General features: G+C 38.2%; 1 protein-coding gene across 1 annotated transcript in view; it reads left to right on the top strand.

The window, feature by feature from the left end:
- The window catches only part of LOC143663303 (UDP-glucuronosyltransferase 2A3-like), a 108193-nt gene that overhangs the window by 58985 nt on the left and 33854 nt on the right, over positions 1-15354 (top strand). Inside the window, exon 2 of the mRNA XM_077137023.1 lies at positions 11995-12001. Coding sequence (XP_076993138.1) covers positions 11995-12001 — 7 coding nt within the window. The remainder of the gene's footprint in view (positions 1-11994; positions 12002-15354) is intronic.

Here is a 15354-nt window from a genome sequence, read left to right as displayed (position 1 = left end):
AGGACAAATTCAGCAAAAGCATAAGGGCCTTCCATCTCAGTGAAATGTCTAGGAGTCCAGTGATGTGGGGCATGTCAAGATATCCTTTCTAAAGTGAAGGATAAGATGCTGCATCTGGTCCCTCCTATGACAAAAAAGAAGCACAGTGCCTTGCTGGTCTCTTTGGATTTTGGTGATAACATATTCCTCATTTGGGTGTGCTACTCTGGCCCATTTATCAAGTGACCAGAAAAACAGCTAATTTTGAATGGGGCCTAACAAGAGGAGCCTGCAACTTGGGCTACATGATCCATTAAATCCAATGGTGCTGAAAGTGACAGTGGCAAATAGAGATGTTGCCTGGAGCCTTTGGCAGGCCCCTATAGGAGAATCACAATGCAGACCCTTATGATTTTGGAGTAAAGCCTTACCATCTGCTGCAGATAGCTACTCTTCTTTTGAGAAACAGCTTTTGGCCTGCTACTGGCCAAAAGTGGAGACTGAATGCTTAGCTATGGGTGACCAAGTTACCAAGAGAACTGAATTGCCTATCATGAGCTGGGTGTTGTCTGACCCACCAAGTCATGAAGTTGGGCATGCACAGCAGAACTCCATCATAAAATGGAAATGGTATCTATGAGATCATGCCAGAGCAGGTCCTGAAGCACAAGTAAGTTATATGAGGAAGTGGCCAAAATGCCCATGGTCTGCACTCCTGCCACATTAACTTTTCTTTGACGGAGAAAGAAAAAACTCTAGCCTGGTTTATAAATGGTTCTGCACGATATGCAGGTACCACTCAAAAGTGGACAGCTACAGTATTACATTCCCTTTCCAGGGTGTCCCTGAAGGACAGTAGTAAGGGGAAATCCTCCCAGTGGGCAGAACTTCAAGTAGAGCACCTGGCTATTTATTTTTCTTGGAAAGAGAACTTGCCAGAGGTGCATTTGTATACTGATTCATGGGCTGTTTGGTCAGGGACTTGGAAAGACCATGATTGGAAAATTGGTGGTAAAGAAGTCTGAGGAAGAAGCATATGGATAGACCTTTCTGACTGGGCTAAAAATAGGAAGATATTTGAATCACACATGAATGCACACCAGAGAGTGAATTCAGCAGAAAAAGTTTTAATAATCAAGTGGATAAAATGACCCGTTCTGTGGATACCAGTCAGCCTCTTAGCTTAACAACTCCTGTCATTGCCCAATGGGTGGATGAACAAAGTGGTCATGGTGATAGAGATGGAGGTTATGCATGGGCTCAGCAACATGGACTTCCACTAACCAAGGCTAACCTGGCTACAGCTACTGCTGAGTGCCCAATCTGCCAGCAGCAGAAACCCACACTCATCTGCTGATATGGCACTCCATGAAGTGATTAGTCAGCTACGTGGTGGCACTTAATTACATTGGACCACTCCCATCATAGAAGAGTTAGCAATTTGCTCTAACTGGAATAGATACATACTCTGTATATGTTTGCTTTCCCCGCATGCAATTCTTCTGCAAAACTACCATCCATAGACTTACAGAATGCCTGATCAAAGAATACACTTCACAGCAAGTGAAATGTGGGAATGGACACATGTTCATGAACTTCTCTGGTCTTACCATGTTCCCCATCATCCACCATCTATTCTAAGATAGAATGGTGGAATGGCCTTTTGAAGACTCAATTATGGTGCCAACTAGTTGACATTAACTTGCAAGGCTGGGGTGATGTTCTCCAGGAGACTGTGTATGCTCTGAATCAGCATCCACTGTATGGTGCTCTTTCTCCCATAGCCAAGATCCATGTGTTCAGGAACCAAAGGGTGGAAATTGGAGTGGCACCACTCAGTATAACCCCTAGCAATTCACTCTGAAAATTTTTGCTTTCTGTCCCTATGACCTTGAGCTCTGCTAGTCTACTGGTTTTAGTTCCAGAAAGGGTAGTACTTCCACCAGGAAAAACAATGATTGCATTGAACTGAAATCTAAGAGTGCCACCTGGTCACTTTGGGCAAACTCATGTTCCTGGATCAATAAGCCAATAATGGGATTACTTTACTGGTTAAAGGGTTAGGATGATTGACCCTATCAGTAGGAAATAGGATGGCAACTACAAGTGGAGGCGAAGAAGATTTTCCCTGAATATAGAAGATACCCTAAGGTATCTTTTAGTACTACCATGTCCTGTGATTAAAGTCAATGGAAAACTGCAACAAGGCAATCCAGGTAGGACTGCCAATGGCTCTCAAACTTCAGGAATGAAGATTTTGGCAACCCCACCTGGCAAAGAACCATAGCCAGCTGAAGTGCTTGCTGAGGGTAAAGGGAACATGGAATGGGTAGTGGAAGAGGTAGTGATAAATGTGAACTATGACCACATGATCAGTTATAGAAATAAAGACTGCAATGTTATTTTGTTCACGTTATAGTAATTAAGTTGTAAGATATCAAGTTTAAGAGTGAATATTACCCAAGGACTTGCACCCTATTCTGGGGAGATTTAATGCATTTCCAGTTGTACATGGGACAGTTGAGTATTGTTAGGTGAGGAAAAAAATGTGTCTGTTATTGTTTTTTACTTATAGACTAAGTATAGTTTAAGGTGATGTGTATAGTTGCCATGCTGACAATGCGATGGGTGGACTGTCATGGTCAGGTTCATTTGTCAACTTGGCCAGGTGGTGGTGCCTGGTCATCTGGTTGGGCAAGCGCTGGCCTGTCTGCTGCTATGAGGACATTTCATGGCCTTAAATCATGATTATGCTGGCTGCATCCACAGCTGATTGCATTTATAATCAGTTAAGGAAAGTATCTTCTGCAATGAGTGATGCTTAATCTAATCACTAGAAGGTTTTTAAGGAGGATTCAGAAAAGACAGTCACTTTTCCTGCTTCAGCTGGCAAGCCTCTCCTGTGGAGTTCATCAAGTCCCTTCATCGGAGTTGTCAGCTTTGCAGCCTTCCCTGTGGATTTTGGACTCCTCCATTCCCATGGGTGTCCAGTTAGCCTCTCCTGAGAGTTCGTTGATGAACTTCATCAGAGTTGCTAGCTTGCAACCTGCCCTACAGACCTGGACTGTACTTTCCCATGATTACCTGAGACACTTTTATACATTTTATACCTGTGGATGTGTCCTGCTGTTTCTGTCTCTCTTGAAAACCCTAGCCAATACAGGAAGTATGGAGTAGGCTAATCTTTTGGTGGTTCTTTTGATCTCTATTTTTTGCTTTTTTTCTGGGAGGGGGCAGAGCCGGGAATATATTCCTTTTTTTATAGGAGCATCTTGGGCAGTACAGGACTCATGACTTTTTGGGGCTACTTAAGGGTTATCTCTGCCCTACTAGTCTGTGTAGAGGTAGCACCCCATGCCTGACATACCTATGATATGCTGTTTCTGTCCTTTGTGGTAGGGTGGTGATATATGGGATTTTGAGAGTTTCCCCAAGCATCCCAGATAGTTAACTAATTGGTTCCATGCTAAAGATAAATTAAGTCAGGGCTTCCACTGCCCAGCAATCACTCCTTTGGCTCATGGCCTGTTATATTTGCTCTCATTTAGGAACCAGACTAATCTTGAGGTTAGTGTGATTCAAGAGACTACTGGAACTGAAGTCATTATTCAAGAGACTACTGGAACTGAAGATGGAGACCTGGAAATTGAAAATGAAAGTAAAAGCTTTCCACAAAGAAGGAGATATAAGATATGAAAGATAAGTATAGATGGAAGATTAAAGAAGATCTCCTCTTGTGACTTTCCTATGTTTATGATGAAGTAACCGCTACCACTCTGATCAACAAAGCTGAATGCAGGATTCTTGGCTTCCTTGCATCAAACCTTATCCTTCAACAAACTTAGTTAGTTGGAGTTAAGAGAGGATGAGGTGGAAAGTAAGAAAGGATTGGCTGATGGTGCAGACACTCTAACTGCACAGCGACAGTTTTGTTTGACTGTATCCCCCAGAGGTATATAAAAACCCAACCCTCAGAGAAATTCCAGGAAAATGGTTGAATAAGGACTGGAATAACTCATTCTTCTACCAAAGACACCTAGAGAACAAGCAGACGCTGACTAAAGCAGTGGTTCTGGGTCTTGGAAGACCCGGGAGAAACCATCACAACATATAAGGAAGAGCCGGATGAAAAAGTGGAGAAATTATGACTGAGAAATTGTGATGAGTGAACTTGACCAGGCCACCCGGCAAATATTCTCTGCCCCTGAGGCCAGCAGCCGTGAATTGACCAGGCTCTCTCTGGCTGGTAAGATGTGGTGTTGTCTTGATCCAGCTGTTGACCAGTGATGTTAACTTTCTTGGCCCCACAGCCTAGAGCCTTTCTACTTGGACCTCAGGAGCCCCTAGCAACATTATTTCCACAGAGTTTGTGATGAGAGACTGATTTCTACAGTGATTCCTGGCACCCATCCCCCATTCCCAAGGTCAGCAGCTCTAGACATAATTGATTCTCACCCTGCTGGCTGTATTGGGCTAGGAGAGACAGGGAGCTCTGCCCCTCAGGGAAAATGGGGGGACACAGAATAGTCCTGCTCCAATTGCTGATTGGCAAGCTGACACTCTGGGTCCTGCAATCTTGATCCTGCAGTAGCTCGTGGCTCTTGCAGCTCCACTTTTTCCACAAACAGAGAAGCTGCAGCAGGTGAGAGCAACACTGCAGTTCCTGGCATCTGTCCCCAACACCTGAGTTCGACAACCCTGCCAGAATGACTGCTGTGGTCTGGAAGAAGCACTCCCAAAGAGGAACAGAGGAGAATGCAGCACAGTTACGATCTATCTATAGGCCAGCAAAACAAAACAGCTTTGGTCCTTTCTGGACAGGTGACTGCAAAACCATGGGGCCATGATCCCCATCTGCCACAGAAACAGGTGGTCAGAGGGCTACAGAACAACTTACTTTTCTAGAACTGTGGGAAATAGGTTGCCAAAGAGTATCATCTGATGGGAAGCCTGGGAATGTTCAGGATGAGAAGCTGTTTTCCAACCTTTTCTCTAGAACTCTTTGGAACAGATCTGCACCCACTGTGCATGAACCTAGCCCTCATTGACTTCAAAATACTGACAAAGTGCTAATGAAACCATCAATAGGAACCCAATTACAACAAAATCTTATACAAGGGGAGGGAGCACCTTTGAAAATAATCCTATAAAGATAATCACATGCCCAGAAATCAACAAAAATCACAGGGCTAATTAAGAAACAAGAAAATATGGCCAAGCCAAATGATCAAATTAAAAAATTTGAGCAGATATAGAATTTGGAACAATCTATTAAAGATGTTTAAACAAATCTCCCAAATAATTTCAATTGGATGATTAAAGAAATAAAGGATATTAATATGACAATATGAGAGCATAGAAAAGAATTTGAAATAATGCATAGAAAAATATCAGACCTTACAAAAAAGAAAGCTACTGCAGATGAAATGAAAAATATACTAATTTTTAATTAGCAGGAGAATTAAAGAGATAGAAGAAAGCATTAGTGAACCAGAGGACAGAGCAATGAAATTTGAACACACAAAAGAACAAATGGAAAATTGCGCTGAGTCTCAGAGAAATGATTAACAACATGAAGTGCACAACAATATGCATTAAGGGTGTCCTAGAAAGAGAAGATAATGGTAAAGGGCCAGAAAGAATATTTGAGGAAATAATGGCTGAAAGTCACCTATCTTTTATAAAAGACAAAAATATGCAAATAAAAGAAGCCCAAATTAACTCCAAACAGAAAAAATCCAAACAGACCCACTCTATGACAAATACTAATCAACCTGAAAAATTCCAAAGAGAAAGGGAAAATCCTGAAAACAGCAACAGAAAGGCAATCAACACATACAAGGGAAGCCACATAAAACTAAGTGCTGGCTTCCCATCAGACCCCATGGAGGTGAGAAGGCAATTGCATGGTATATTTAAAAACCTAAAAGAGAAATATTCCCATATCTTTCAGTCTGTTAAAGCTGCAAGACAGCAGTATACCAGCAATGGATTGATGGATTGGTTTTTGTAAAGGGTATTTATTAATATCAAGTATGCTCAGACCAACAACCCTGGATTCAGGAACATCTTAGACTATCCTCCATTCCTTAGCCATGCTATCACACTTTCTGTCCCATGGTTTTTTCTCAGAGTTTAATTCTAAAAGATACCTTTAGATTTCTCTTCTGGGTCACTATTACTTTCTACGGTCGTGTGAACCTACTCTTTAATTTATCTATTGAATTTTAAGTTTCATTTGTTGAATTTTTCATTGCAAGAAATTCTCTTTAGTTCCTTGGTAAATTTTCATGATTATTCCTTTTACATTCTTATTCCTTGCTCATATTTTCATGTTTTACTTTCATACCTTCATTAAACATATTAAAATAATTTTATATTTCATTTTAAAACATTCGAAGATTTGAATCATTGTACTAATATTTCTGGTCTTTGTTGTTTTTACAAAATTTCAGTCATGAAACCTTACGTACAGAAACTGCTCATATAACTTAGAACTTGATCTTTAGGAAACCTATTAGGCAGAGTCAAAGTATCCCCAAAGAGGCTATTCTAGTTTTAATTTCAACCACAACTTCACATGAAAATTGACTTCTGTTAGGAATTCCCAGGGAAGCTTTTTAAAAAATCTGCACACACAAAGTGTCAAAGTCAGAACTTTGTTTGCTGAAAATTTTGTGTAATAGAATTCATATACGACATTGAGGGTGGATCTTGATATTCTAAACTAAATGAATATGATGGTAGGAGAAGGTGGGGTCTCTGGCAAACATTTAGACTTTCTTACTTCCTGCACGTATCACATACTGTGCATTCTTCAATGAGACAGGTTAAGTTTTGGTAAAAGTACACACCTCTGAATTCCTGTTTTTCCTTGGGGAGTAGGCTGATTTTTATTACCTGCCAATTCTAAAAATAAGTTATAAAGTTGCCTTTTATGTTTTATTCAGGATTTTAAATGCTTCAGTTTTCCTTAAGTGAAAGTATGCCTATATTTTTAATTAATGCAATAGATCCTACTACATTACCTGAGGCAGACCTTAGTTTTCTCGTTTAACAAAATATCTTAGAGGTTTTTCTAGAATAACGCATGTATTTGGAGGTCAGCCTCTGAGCTATATTATATATCACTGCTCTCTCTGGTTATTGAAGCACAAATACAAATGAATTTGAAATTTGTATCATTCCTACAGCTCCTCCCCATCTGTATTTCTCACTGCTTCCTCCTCCAATTTTCTTGGATTTCAATCCATTATTCCTTTATTATTTCACATTTTTATTTTTCAATAAATGGTGGGTCATTTAAGAGGCAGCATCAAAATTTACAGTTATTTAACTAAATTGGACTCTTTTTCATGAATCCCTTTCATGTCAAATAGATGGCATTCTCCAACCATTTATTTCACTGTTCTTTTACACAACTCTCACAGGATTTATTCAGAAAAATCCTCCTTATTTATTTCTTAATTTATTTTATGAAATATTTTCTGTATTCCTATAGGAATCAAACTGAAACTTTTTCCATTTATTTCAGAATTTTACCTTTGCCATCTAAAAGAGTTATTGATATCTTTGTAATAATTTTACAAATAATCACCTTCTTAAATTTTCTTCCTGTTTCATGTAGAATATTACTAAAACCTCCAAAACATCACTGGAATATATAGAACCAAATCTACTGAAAATATGTTTTTGAATGTCCAATATTTATTCATTTAAATGTTTAGTTTATTAACTGCTATCAACAGAACAGTAGTAATGATGCTCATCCATGTCATTTCCTAACTTTCATGGGTTAATTCTGTTAGGTTTTACTAATAGCTTTGGTTCAAAATAATAATTTTTGACAAAGAAAAGAAATATATATCTTTCACTCTTATTAAGAAAATGTATACAGTGTGAAACTTTGCTACTTATGAAGATAATCATATATCTTACCTCTTTGAACTGTAAAAGCAGTGTGTGTCAATAACTTCCCTATTAATTAATTATCACTGAACCTCTGGAATAAAATAACTTGATCATGGTTTGTTCTTTTGTATGTGTACCAGATTCTGCTTTTTGATATTTTACTTAGGAATCCTGAAATGACATTCATGAATGCTATTAAAATATTTACCCCTTCAAGTAAGTTATTCAGTAAATTGCTTGGTTCCATGCTCTCTTAATGTGGCTAAAAGGGAATGTATAGTTTTATGCATAGAAAAACATATCTTGAAGTGCTCCTCTATTGTTTATAAACAAACCCATGTACATATAATTATTTGACATATATAACAAATCGAGTTTTTCAGATTTGGAAAGGGTGGAAAAGAAATTTCAGTTTAAAATATTAAAAAAACTTCCAAATGGCATAGACCATTTGTTAATAAACAGAATATTAAATGTGTTAAAAGAACATATAGGGAATGTGAGAGGGTTGTGGAAGATGGCAGAATAAGAAGTTTCAGTATTCAGGGTGGGTCACGGTGGCTCAGCAGGCAAGAATGCTCGCCTGCCATGCCAGAGGATCCGGGTTTGATTCCTGGTGCCCACAAGAATAACTATGTAGCTATTAAACATTTAGGAACTGTCTGAAAATAAAGCATTTTAAAACTTCAGTGGCCAGGAGAATAATGTACATCATCTAGTGAAGAATAAGAGGAAGAAGCTGGTAAATCACACTAAAGACCACTAAATCATTCTCCCTGTATGGCAGTTACCAGCACCCATCCCTCAATCTTATGGAAAGATGCCATGGGATCCAGACCCTGACTGGATCACTGGTAACAGAAAGGAACATAAAAATCCTCTTCTCCAAGACCAGAGGTGGGCATGTCTGACTGCCGATCACGGCTTTTGATGAGCAAGTTTGGATTACAGGGTGCCAACCTGTCCTAGACAAAGGCAACAGTAGTGGAGATTAAAGACTCCAGATGTTCAGCACATCAGAAGACAAGTTCAAGGGCTGTCTTTACTTGAAAGGTAAAAAAAAAAACTCAGCTTTGGGTACCTATGGAAAAAGCTCCTGGTGCTTTTCCTAATTTCCTCTCAAGGGCATTTCATAGCCAATATAAGCCCCCTTCCAAGGTTCAATGGCCCTGTTTGGCTGGGAAAGAATAAACTGAGAAACTCCTCTCTGGTGTGCCCCACCTCTGCCAGAATTTGTTGGATAGGGCAAAGAAAGCTTCTTGAGGCAATGAAAGGAACATAAGAAACTAGAAGCACACAGCTGGGAGGAAAAGCTTGCCTGCTTTAAACATCTGAGAAAAGGAGGTCTAAATCCAGGAAAATACAGGGGGCTTTTAAACTTCCATAAAAAGGGAGCTAAGAAACAACTAACAAGCACAATCACAAGAAAAGGCACAGGTCCAGAAAAAGGAGGGAGAATGTTGCAGTATGTGTTTGCCTTAGACAGACCTTTCCGATAGGAGGAATGGAGCTCAAGAAAATCTCTGTCTTATCACCAGCTAGATTTAAAATCAAGAAAGAAACATCTAAGGGAATATCTCAGATTAACATTTTAAAAATATTAAAATGTAGAGTATGCAACAAAAAAGCAAAAGACAAAGAACAAGAAGTGAGGTCCCATTCAGAAGAAGTGGATACAAGTGCAAAAAAAAATCCATAAGGGGAGACCAGAAAGTGTATACATAAAAAAAAAAAATACTTTAGAAAAGTGGCATTATAAATGCACAAGGAGATGAAAAAATACAAGAACTAAGGCTATCAGCAAAACAATGAATGAGCAATACAAGAATTTCAATAAAGAGATAGAAATTTTAAAAAAAGAAAGTAGAACTACTGGAGTTAAAGACCACAGTAACTGAAATGAAAAATTCCCAGGAGGGTTTCAACAGCACATTAGATCCAACAGAAAAAAGAATCAATGAGCCCAAAAACAAGGCAATTGACATGAGACAGATTAACAAGCATAGAGAAGAATTAAAACATATGAAAATAGCCTAATATACCTGTGGGACATGATCAAGCATACCAATATACACTTTGTGGGAGCCCCAAAAGAAAAAAAGAGGCAGAAAGTGGGTAGAAGGAATATTCAAAGAAATAATGACAATTTCTCAAACTTAGCAAAAGACATGAATAGCCCACACAAGAAGCCTGGAGAACACCAAACAGGATAAACTTAAAAACAACCCATCACATATTGATCACACATCAAATGCAAAGGACAAGGAGAGAGTACTGAAAGCTGCAAGAAAAAAGCAATGTGTTATGTACAAGGGAGTCCCAGTTAGATTGAGTGCTGATTTCTCACCAGAAACCATGGTGGCAAGAAGGCAATGCATTGAAATACTTAAAGTGCTGAAGAAAAGAATTTGTATATGGTAGGACTTTCTTTCAGCAATAAGGGAGAGATGAAGTCACTACCAGATAAAAAGCTGAAGTTCATCACACTAAACCTGCTCTACAGGCAAGACTAAATGGCATTATTAGGACTAAATGGAAAGGACACTAGACAACAGTTCAAAGTGGCATAAAAAATAAAGACCTCTAGTAAAGGTAATCATTTGGGTAATTATAAATTCCAGTATTATTGTATTGTTTGGTATGTAACTTCCTTTCTTACTTCCTACAGGTGTCAAAATGCAAGTATATAAAAAGTAAAAGTAAATCTATGATTGGGACATACAATGTGCAAAGATAAAAGTGATAACAAGCACACACAAAAAAACGATGGGGGTTAGAGGGTTATAGAAATGTGTGTGTGTATGATATTGAAATCAGGTGGTATCAAACCAAATATGATTGCTGTATACTTAGGATGTTAGACTTCCAGCAAGAAAGTGGAATAAGAGAAGCTGAGTTCACCCTGGCTCCATGTAACAACGAGAAAAGGAAGTGAAAAATAACTGCAACAGCAGTTCCAGGGTGTGAGTGATAAGAGAGGGTCTTCATCTGTACTAAGGAGACCCTGAAAGAAAAAGCAGAGATTCCAGCCTACCCCCACCAGGGGCTAAGGAGATTTTCCCTTTTGGCTCTGCAAGCCAGGAGTTCTGGGGGTGGGGGCCTGGGGAATTTGGGATCTAAGAGACTTGCTTTCTTTACATACAAAGACCTATTAGTCAGAGCACGGTGTCTGCTCTTCACTCCAAGACAGGCTGCTACAGATGCCTGGTTTATTTCCACAGAGACAACTGGGGCATTTTCCCTGGAAGGCAGGGGAAGCACAGAGTGCTACCAATCATATCACCACTCAAAGAGAGGGAATTTCTTTGGGGTCCCTTATTGCCCCCCTCCCCCTATGGAGGCCCAGAGACCTCAGGCATGCTGAGAAAGGGCAGTGAAGCTGAGGAAACTGATTGAACTGTGTACCATGACCACCCACTGGACATTTCTGGATGGACTGTGGACAGGGGAAAACTTCCCAACTCTTACAAAATACATAAATATGCAAATCAAAGAAGTCCAATTAACTCTAAGTAGAATAATTCCAAATAGGCCAACTCTGAGACACCTACTGAACAGAAAGCAAATGTTGAAGAAAAGCAAAAAGTCATGAAAGCAGCAAGGGAAAAAGCGATTCACTACATATAGGAGAAACCACATAAAACTTAGCTCAGACTACTCAACAGCCACCACGGAGGCAAGAAGGCGGTGGTATATTTAAGTAGTATATGAAATACTCAGTCCCACAGCCCAAGAACATTCCAAGTGAGAGTTTGGGAGCCATCAGAGCCATCCAGCTTTGCAAGAGGTGGCTACTGGCTGGAATTACATCGAGATTTTAATTTACCCAGCACCTGTAGTCCTGAACAGGTGGGTCTGAGGAGAAGAGGTGTCTCAAGATCACCATCTGCCAGGAAGAAGCACAAAGTCTGGCAAATTACCTATCTGTCAAGCTCTCAGTAGAGCTTTAAGGAGAATTACAACCCTACATAATATCCAGGACTTAGTTTGAGGTGGGGAAGGGCTGACAAATTAAGTCCAAAATGGGACTTTCAATGCAAATCCAAATACAAAACAGAAGCATAAAGGATTTTAACTTGCAAAATAACTTATTAAGACATTTAGATGCCTCGTGTGCAACAGAAAATCATACAGCAGATTAAGACTTGCACAGATATGGCCCAGTCAAATGTGCAAATAAAATTTTACCATAGGGGACACAGAATTTGGAACAACTAATCAAAGATGTTCATAGCAAAACAAAAGATATTAAAAAGACACTAGAAGAGCATAAAGAAGAAGTTGAAAGAAGAAATAGAAAATAGCAACTCTCTTAGAGATGAAAGATACTCTAAACCAAATTAAGAGTATACTAGAAACACGCAACAGCAGATTTGAAGAGCCAAAAGAAAGAATAAGTAAATTAGAAGATGGCACAATTGAACTTGAACACATAAAAGAACAAATGGCAAGAACGATGAAAAAATGGGACCAGATTTAAAGGAAATGGTAGATAACACGAAGTGCACAAACATAAGAATTATCAGTGCACCAGAAGGAGAATAGAAGAGTAAAGGAATAGGAAGACTAGTTGAAGAGATAATTGGAGAAAACTTCCCAACTCTTATAAAATATATAAATATGCAAATCAAAGAAGTCCAATTAACTCTAAGTAGAATAACTCCAAATAGGTCACTCTGAGACATATACTGAACAGAAAGCAAATGTTGAAAAGAAGCAAAAAGTCATGAAAGCAGCAAGGGAAAAAGCAATTCATTATATATAAGAGAAACCACATAAAACTTGGCTCAGAATACTCAACAGCCACCATGGAAGCAAGAAGGCAGTGGTATATTTAAGATTCTGAACAAAAATGATTTCCAGGCAAGAACTCTTTATCCTGCTAAGCTGTCCTTCAAAACTGAGGGGGAGATAAAATCTTCACTGACAAACAAAGGCTAAAAGACTTTACCAACAAGAGACCTGCTCTAAAGCAATAGTACAGGGCGTTCTGTTGACTGAGAAAGAAAAAGACAGGAGTGGGAGGTCTGGAGAAGAGTACAGAATTGAAGAGTAACAGTAAGTATAACTTAAAGGTTTATGACAGAGAGGGAAAAGAATATATAGATCTGATAAATAAGCACTAAAAGATAAGATGGTAGAGTCAAGAACAGCCTTTATAATAAATTTTAGTCACCAGGCAACCACAAAAAAATAAATTAAAAATAGGAAAGAGAAGGCATTCAAAATGGTACAACAGACAAAATTAAATAAATATGAAACTAGGAATTAACAAAAAGACTGAGAAGAATAAAATGTATAAGACATACAAAAGCTAAAGAGCAAAATAGAAGAAACTCCTGCATTATTAATCATGACTTTCAATATAAACAAGTATGCTATCCATTCAAAGGCAGAGATTAGCAGAATAAATGAAAGCATGACCTAACTGTGTGCTGTCTGCAAGGCAATCACCTTAAATTCAAAGACACAAATTGGCTGAAAGTGAAAGAATGGAAAAAACATATCATGCAAGTGATATGAAAGTTAGGGAAGCTATATGAAAGTTAAGAAAGCTACACTAATATCAGGTAAAACAGACTTCAAGTAAAAAAAATCCCTGGGGTAAAGATCATTACATACTGATAAAAGGACAATTAAACAGGGAGATAGAACAATTATAATATGTACATTACTAACAGCAGAGCTCCAAAGTATGTGAAGTAAAATCTGACAGATTTGAAGAGAGGAATAGATGGTGCTACATTAATAGTAGGAGATTAAACTATGTCAATTCCAATAATGATAGAAAATCTAGTGAGATCAATAGGGAAATCCAAGACTTGGATAATAATCTAAACCAACTAGACCTAATAGACACAAATATAGCAATTCACCCAACAGCCACAGAACACACTTGAATGCACATGGGTCATCTCCGTGACAGACCGCATCCTAGGTCACGAAACAAATCTCAGTACAGTCAGAATAGTGAAATCAGGCAATGCGTCTTCTCTGATGACCACAGAATGAAGCTAGAAATCAATAACAGAGTGAGGAATGGAAAATTCTCAAATTGGCAGAAATTAAATAATATACTCTAAAAAAACAATGGGCTAAAGGGGAAATCAGGAAGATCTTGAAGCAATTTAAAATGAAAACAAAACATCAAAAATTTATGGGGGGGGGGTGCAAGGGTAGTTCAGTGACGGAATTCTCACCTGCCATGTGGGAGACCTGTATTCGATTCCTAGTCCATTTCCCAAAAACAAGCAAACAAGCAAAACAAACAAACAAAAATTCAACAATGGTGCTGCAATAATGAATACTCACATGGAAAAATATAGATTTGTGGCCCTGCCATAGAGCATACCAAAAAAAAAAATTTATGAGATGCAGCAAAGGCAGTGCTAAGAGGGGAATTTATAGCTCTAAATGCTTACATTAAAAGAGAAGAAAGATTTAAAATTAGAGACCTAACCTCAAAACAAGAAAAGAAGAGCAAGCTAAGGCAAAATGAGCTGAAGAAAAGAATAGCAAAGATTAGAGTGGAGATAACTGAAATCGAAAACAAAGAATAACAGAATAAACAAAACTGAAAGGCTGGTTATTTGAAAAGACAAATAAAATTCACCAACCTTTACGCAGATGACAAAAAAACAAAAACACAACAACAAAAAAAAAACGAGAGGACAAAAATACAAATGGGAAATGAAAAGGGAGAACATAACTATTGACTAGGTGAAATAAAAAGGACACAAGAAGGTACTATGAACAATTATCACCAATAAATTAGATAACCTAGAGGAAATGGACAAATTTAAACTAGAGGAAATGGAAAAATTTTTAGAAACACAAAAAAGTATATATACTGGCTGGAGAAAAGGATAAAAGTTCTCAACAATGAATGACCCATAAAGAGATTGAATCAATCCTCCAAAACCTCCCCGAAAAGAAAGTCCTGGACCAGATGACTTTACAGGGGAATTTTACCAAATATTCTGACAAGACTTAATTTCAATTTGACTCAAGCTTTTCAAAAATTTAAGAAGAAGGAGCACTCCCTAACTTATTCAATAAGGCCAACATTACCCTCAAACCAGAGCCAGTGAAGAGACCACAAGAAAAGAAAATTACAGATCAATATCTCCTATGAATACAGATGCAAAAATCCTCAAAAAAAATATTAACAAACTGACTCCAATAGCACATTCAGAGAATTGCACACCTTAATCAAATGGAGTTTGTTCCTGGTATGCAAGGGTGGTTCAATATAATAAAATCAATTAGTGTAATACATCACATTAACAGAATGAATGGGAAGAAATCACATGATCTTCTCAACTGATAAAGAGATAGCATTTGATAAAATCCAGCACTTTCTTGATAAAACACTTGAACACTAAGAATAAAACGAAGCCATCAACATGATAAAGGGCATATATGAGAAACCTGTAGCTTATGCCCTATTTAATGAGGAAAGAG

This window comes from Tamandua tetradactyla, chromosome 19 (assembly GCF_023851605.1).
Source record: "Tamandua tetradactyla isolate mTamTet1 chromosome 19, mTamTet1.pri, whole genome shotgun sequence".
Taxonomy (NCBI): domain Eukaryota; kingdom Metazoa; phylum Chordata; class Mammalia; order Pilosa; family Myrmecophagidae; genus Tamandua; species Tamandua tetradactyla.
Note: the sequence above shows the minus strand (reverse complement) of the source record. Positions and strands in the feature narration are given on the sequence as shown.